This window comes from Coenobita brevimanus, chromosome 26 (assembly GCF_032717465.1).
Source record: "Coenobita brevimanus isolate Jiangsu-jjx chromosome 26, ASM3271746v2, whole genome shotgun sequence".
NCBI classification, from domain to species: Eukaryota; Metazoa; Arthropoda; class Malacostraca; order Decapoda; family Coenobitidae; genus Coenobita; species Coenobita brevimanus.
The window spans coordinates 15,875,653-15,883,152 of NC_136979.1; the positions used below are offsets into that span (position 1 = coordinate 15,875,653).

The 7,500-nt window shown below is 43.6% G+C and overlaps 1 protein-coding gene across 1 annotated transcript in view; it reads left to right on the plus strand.

Moving 5' to 3' along the window:
• Nucleotides 1-3,440: 3,440 nt before the first annotated feature.
• Nucleotides 3,441-7,500, plus strand: part of LOC145394115 (SANT and BTB domain regulator of class switch recombination) — a 27,144-nt gene continuing 23,084 nt past the window's right edge. Inside the window, exons 1-3 of the mRNA XM_080268094.1 lie at nucleotides 3,441-3,722; nucleotides 3,902-4,120; nucleotides 4,537-4,688. Of these exons, the coding sequence (XP_080124220.1) occupies nucleotides 3,441-3,722; nucleotides 3,902-4,120; nucleotides 4,537-4,688 (653 nt within the window). The remainder of the gene's footprint in view (nucleotides 3,723-3,901; nucleotides 4,121-4,536; nucleotides 4,689-7,500) is intronic.

The window sequence follows — 7,500 nt, forward strand, 5'->3', positions numbered from 1 at the left end:
GTGTGGGAGGGTGGTATTGTGTGGTGTAGTGTGGTGTGGGAGGGTGGTATTGTGTGGTGTGGTGTGGTGTGGGAGGGTGGTATTGTGAGGTGTGGTGTGGTGTGGGAGGGTGGTATTGTGTGGTGTGGTGTGGTGTGGGAGGGTGGTATTGTGTGGTGTGGTGTGGTGTGGTGTGGGAGGGTGGTATTGTGTGGTGTAGTGTGGTGTGGGAGGGTGGTATTGTGAGATGTGGTGTGGTGTTTTGTGGAAGGGTGTTATTGTGAGGTGTGTGGTGTGGTGTGGTGTAGTGTGGTGTGGTGTTGGATGGTGGTATTATGAGGTTTGGTGTGGTGTGGGAGTGTGGTATTATGAGGTGTGGTGTGGTGTGGGAGGGTGGTATTATGAGGTGTGATGTGGTGTGGGAGGGTGGTATTATGAGGTTTGGTGTGGTGTTGGATGGTGGTATTATGAGGTGTGGTGTGGTGTGGGAGGGTGGTATTATGAGGTGTGGTGTGGTGTGGGAGGGTGGTATTATGAGGTGTGATGTGGTGTGGGAGGGTGGTATTGTGAGGTGTGATGTGGTGTGGGAGGGTGGTATTGTGGTGTGGTGTTGTGTGGGAGGGTGGTATTGTGGTGTGGTGTGGTGTGGGAGGGTGGTATTGTGGTGTGGTGTGGTGTGGGAGGGTGGTATTGTGGTGTGGTGTGGTGTGGTTTCGCTAAAGTCAGTAATATATGTTAGTTTGTACTGTACCTCGTTGCAGAAAATTGCTTGTGTAAGAGAGACGGAGAGAACCAGTCCTAGATATACCGCAGACCTAATAGAAAGTAGTGGTAATAATAATAATAATAATAATAATAATAATAATGATAACTGTAATGACAACATACAGTAGTACTCAGGCATATGGAAAGATTATTACTGTTTACCCTTTAAAAACCTACGTTTTCTCTGACACATCTCCGTTACCATGGTAACTTGTAAACAAACCTACCATCTTCCTCTATATAAATTCTTATACGAAAAAACATTAGCAGAGACATCCCAGAAAAATAATAATAATAATAATGGTAATAATAATAATAACAATAATACTGCAAAAGTAAAAGGATATTTCGGAACAATAGAAAAATTATTATAGTTATGTCTTTTCAACGTTTTCTCCGGTGCCTTTTCGTTACCCTGGCAACGGATGTAAACAACGCGGACGCTATACACTCGTGCTTCAGTTGGTGCCATTTAATTGTTTGAATTATTATACTGAAAAAACAAGGCTGCGTTTATTAATATATTGTTTTTATTTCTAATCGGACGGAACTGGGTCACTGCAATTTGAATACTAATTTGTGAGTGCATAAAATTCCGTATTCTTGTTTTAAGGAGGCTCCATAGCACCTCTTCCGTAGCGATTTATTTTTGGATATGGCCGGTTAATGTTCTCCAGTATGTTATATAGCCTGCCTTTTTTTTCTTTTTTTTTCTTTGTTTGTTAAGGAGGCATCCTAACATCTCTGCCTTAACGATTTATTTTTGGATGTGGTTGCTTAATATCTTCTTGCCTATTATCGATGCATAGTATGGTGATATTAGAATCTATCTATCTATCTATTGCCAGACGCCTCAATCCCATTCGGGATGGCCACAAACAAATCGCCTCCACGTCGCCCTGTCCCCCGCCATTTCACTGTCCCGCTCCCAACTCACACCCCCCTCTCTCATATACCTCTCCACCCCATCCCTCCATCTCATCCTTGGCTTCCCTCTCCCTCTTCCCCCCTCCGCCTCACTCACATACACTCTCTTCGTCAGTCTTTCACCCTCCATCCTCTCCACATGGCCAAACCACCTCAGTGTATTCCTCCTAACGCTTCCTATCACATCTACATCCACATCACAACGCTCCTTTATATCCTCATTTATCAGCCTCTCTCTCCATGTGACTCCACAGGCTCCTCTTAAATAACTCATTTCCACTGCTCTCACTCTTGACTTGTGTCCTTCCAGCAACGTCCAAGCTTCACTTCCATACGTTGGAGTTGGTATCACAATACTGTCATGTAGTAACTTTTTCACTTCCATGCTCACTTCCCTGCTTCTTATCACTGCTTTCAAGGAACCAGCAACCTTTCTTCCCTGCTGTACCCTTTCAAGCACTTCACCCTCCAAACCTCCATCCTTACTCATCACACTACCCAAGTACTTAAACGTACTCACATTTTCCAATTCCTCACCATCCAACCTCGCTGTACATTCACTGACTTCACCTCTCTCAAAGACCATCACTTTACTTTTCCCGACATTCACCTTTAGATTCCGTTTCTTACACACTATCCCAAACTCATCCACCAAGCCTTGCAGCTCTCCTTCGTCTTCACTCAACAACACAGTATCATCTGCAAACAATTGTACAGGGAGTTTCCAAACACTACCCTCTCTCACCAGGGCCACTCCAACATCCACTACCATACCTTGTACCTCTTTTATTACCACATCCATGTACAGATTGAACAACCATGGAGACATGACACATCCCTGTTTCAACCTAACCTTCAAAGAGAAAAATTCACTCAGTTCACCATCCACACGCACTGCAGCCTTAGCACCATCATACATACTCTTCACAGCATTCAACAACTTCCCATCTACTCCATATATTCTTAATACTTTCCACAATCCTTGTCTATCCACCCTGTCATATGCTTTCTTCAGATCCATGAAAGCCACATACAACTTCTTTCCCTTCTCTAGAAACTTTTCCACTAAAGATCTAAGAATGAATTCAGATCTACACAACCTCTCCTCTTCCTAAAGCCTCCCTGTTCTTCTCCAACTAATTCCTCTGTTCTTTCTCTAACTCTGTCAATAAGTATCCTACCATACACTTTTCCTATTACAAGTACTAAGAAGACAGAATATTAGAATGATTTATGTAATACAGAGATGAACAGGAAGGTGTAATAAGCAAAATAAATTGCTTAGGGAAAGATGTAAGGGAGTTTCTTTAACCGACGAGAATAGGGATGAGTCTCCTTGGTTACTAATCTCTTTTTACTCTAACTTGGCCAACAAATGCCATCTCTCCATCTTAACTGCCGAGTTATAAGTAGAGATTAATACTGGACTATGGTGCTAGTCACGAAGAAGTTCTATGAACCTTCCTCCCATCAATTCCGGCCTATTCCAGGTAATGATAATTTTACCAAGCTGAGTGGGTCATAGGAGACCAAAAATAAATCGCTAAGGAGGAGGTGTTAGGGAGCCTCCTTAACCAACGAGCGCACGAGTCCAAGCGTTTGACTTTCCGTTGTTCCATCGTGTTGTAAAAAATCGAAATACTTTAAATTTGCCTGACCCCTAACACTTCCTCCCACCAAATTGGTTTATTCCAGGATAGCATCATCATTTTTAGAAGCTGAGTCATATGTGCTCCCAGTCTTAAATTTGAAGTTAGAACCGTTTGAAAATGCCGGAGAAAGAAAATACAACCGGGAATAGACTAAATCAAACTCCACCGACCGTTGAGACTGTTGCAACGGTCCCAGCGGTCGATATCAGTCCTGTCGCCCTCAAAAACGGCATAAGCTTAGCATGGGCGGCAACAGGGAACGGGTGTGGGCGTGGCGTGGGCGTGGGTGAGGGCGTGGGCGTGAGGGTGGCCGAGGGTAGTGTTAGTATGGGAAATATATTGGATTTCCTGTTAACGGCCGCCCAGTTGCATCGAGTCGCCGCTTCCACTACCAAAAAAGTGAGTATTATTCTTAACACCCATCCCTTTGCTATTACTTTTTGATATTTTAAAATAAAGTCCAGTTGTATATTATTTTATGCGAGGTATGTTGATATGAGAGAGAGAGAGAGAGAGAGAGAGAGAGAGAGAGAGAGAGAGAGAGAGATCTAACCTACTAATCTACCTTCTAACATCAGGTAAGGAGTGGGGGGCGGATCCTGAGAGGGGGGTCCGGGGGGGGCCAGAGCCAGCATTCAGGAGGGCGTGGGACCCCTTCTACGTCATCTACCACCACAACTACCACCACACCTACCACAGTTCTGCCCTCATCTACCCAAACATGGACCCGTCTACTAGATAACCCAGCCGCTCTAAATCCAGATCACGCCCTGGCTTTGCTTCAGGTGGCTTTACAGGTGAGAGAGAGAGAGAGAGAGAGAGAGAGAGAGAGAGAGAGAGAGAGAGAGAGAGAGAGAGAATAGTTTCTGCCACCTTAAGAATTTGCTTTATGAAAAATAGGTAAAAACAGAAATATATATCATCATTATCATCATCATCACCATCATCATCATTCATCACAACACCACCACAAACATAGCCACCAACATCACCACCACCAAAACCCCCACCATCACTATCACCACCATCATCACCTCAACCACCACCGTCATCACCACCACCACCATCATCAACATCACCACCACCAACATCACCACCACTAACACAACCACCAACATCACCCCCACCAAGACCCCCACCATCACTATCACCACCATCATCACCATCACCACCACCACCACCACCACCACCACCATCGTTTTCTCTCTTGCAGGACGGACTACTGGACTCCATCTTGCCGTACATGGTGTCATCGTTAAATCTGGGAGGTTCCAGCGGCCTAACCCCCAGCCAGCCTTCCAAGACGCCCTCAGGGTCTAAGAGTGTGGCCACCTTATCGCCTTCAAGTGCAGCAAGTGGAAGGAGGTACGCTGTCTATCTATTTATCTACTTACCTATCTATCTATCCAACTATCTATCTAACGGGACGAGTTATTCTATCTATTTACCTCTATCTCTGTACCTATCTGTCTACTTCCGTCTCTACCGTTCTATCTAATTGGACGGAATTAATCTGCCTATCTAACTGTCTATGAAAGAGGGACGAAGGTAATTTATCTATCTGTATATCTATTTATCTCTGTCTATCTGCCTACCATTCTCTCTCACATCCATGTCTATCCTTGTGTCTGTCTGTTTGTATGTATTCGTCTTCCTACCTTCCTATCTGTCTACCTCAGTATTTCTCTCTCTCTCTCTCTCTCTCTCTCTCTCTCTCTCTCTCTCTCTCTCTCTCTCTCTCTCTTTCGGGGACATTTTATACAAGTTCCGCCAAAAGACCTGCCAACTCCTGAACCATAAAGAAAACGAGGGAGAGAGAGAGAGAGAGAGAGAGAGGAAGGAGGGGAGGAAAGAGAAGGAGAAAAGATGGAAGGTTGCAAGAGAGGAAAGAAGGGAAGGGAAAGTGGAAGGATGAAGGTGAATGGGAGAAAGGGAGGAGGAAAGGGAAGGAGAGGAGAGAGAGAGAGAGGGAGGGAGGGAGGAAGAAAGGGAGGGATGGAGGGAGGGAGGAGAGAGAAGCAGGTGAAATCAATATACAGCATTACTATGTTTAATTTTAGGTCTCTCTCTCTCTCTCTCTCTCTCTCTCTCTCTGTCTATCCATCTGTCCATCCATCTACCTACCTATCTATCTAATCCAGCTATTTTTCCAACTGTCTATCTATCCACTCCTCTATCTATCCATCCAACCATCTGATCATCCACCCTTCTGTCCATTTATCTATCTATGTATCCATCTATCTAATCATCTACCTATGCATCTATTTATCTATCTATCTATCTGTCTATCTATTTATCTATCTGTCCATTTACCTACTTCTCTATCCATCCATCCATCCATCACTCAGTCTATCTATACATTCATCCATCCATCCATCTATCTATCTATCTGTCTATTCATTAATCTATCTATCCAGCTATCTATCTCTCCCCTACCTACCTACCTGCCTACCTACCTATTTACCTGTTCATTTGTCTATCTATCTATCTATCTATCTATCTATCTTTAAGCCCTGTATCCATGTATCTATTTATCTATCTATCCATCTATCCACGTCACCATCGAGGGTGGCTGGATTAAGGCGGCCTCCCTCCCCTACTACACTAGGTCTATCTATCTATCTGTCTATCTATCTGTCTGTCTATCTATCTATCTATCTATCTATCTCTATCCATCCATCCATCTATTCATCTATCTCTCTGTCTATCTAATCAGTCACTATCCACCTACGTATCTAACATTCTATCTATCTGTCTATCTATCTATCTATCTAATCAGTCACTATCCACCTACGTATCTAACATTCTATCTATCTGTCTATCTATCTATCTACCCATCTATCTCAATCAGAGGGCCCCAGGAGGTCCGCGACACGATAAAAGAAATTATTTTTTTTTAGCTCTCCTAAAATAAATGAATAAATAATTAAATAAGAAATAAAAGCCTATCTTTTTCTATCATCGACTCTCTCTCTCTCTCTCTCTCTCTCTCTCTCTCTCTCTCTCTCTCTCTCTCTCTCTCTCATCCCTGATATCGGAAGTATTGGTCCTTCGGTATCCATATGCCCTCCACTACACATTGTACTTCAATGTTCTTGGTTATGCCGCTATAAAGCTTGGAGGTATTCCCACTCTTTCTCCTATTTTTTCCCTCACACGATATGCTATCTGGGGATAATGCCGCCAAGCAGGTTGATGTGGTACCCCTATCGAACAATATTGTGGTAAGAAGAAGAAATTATATGGCCGAGGACGTCACTGTACAACTTTTAGAAACAGTAAGCACTTTGCACTGCAACTGGACGGGAGCACAGATGTCACAAACGAAGCACAGCTGCTTGTGTATATCAGATTTATCAGTGAGGGGAAATTTATTGAGGAAATACTATTCTTCAAAGCCATGAAGGGTAGGACTACCGGGGAGGATATTTTTCGGATTTTGGATGAATACATGGAGTATAATTCAATTGATTGGTCTCGTTGTGTGGGTGTATGTACTGACGGCGCCGCTGCTATGACAGGTAAACGTAATGGAGTCATTGCTTTCATAAAAGCAAAAGCCCCCAGTGTCGTCAACACACACTGCATGCTCGACCGTGAAGTACTTGTTGCAAAAAGCATTGATGATGAACTGTGTCAGGTTCTGCACGTTGTTGTGAAAATAGTAAACTATGTAAATGCACCCCCTTTGAAACAGACTTTTTGAAGCCCTTTGCCATGAAATGGTTGCTGACTTTCATGGCTTGCTGCTCCACTCTGAAGTGTGCTGGTTATCGCGTGGGCAGTTTTGAATCGTGTATTTGCACTGCGGTGAGAGCTGGCCGATTTTCTTTCATCACAGAAGTCAGACCTTGGTAGCTATTTCGATGATGAGTAAGGATGATGAAATTAGCATATCTAGCAGATATATTTCAGCATCTACATGTACTAGACAATAGCATGCAAGGCCTTGAATTCTGCATTTTGAATGTGCAGGACAATGTACGTACATTCAAGCAAAAAGTTTCCTTGTGAGAAAGCAAAGAGCAGGAAGGAGCCACTGAAATTTTCCCACTTTATCACCAGGAATGTATGACGTCCAGCGCAGACATCATGCCCCATATTATTTCCCGTCTAGCACATCTGCAAGGTTACTTCAGGGACTATTTCCCTAAGCTTGAAAACTCTCACCTGATCT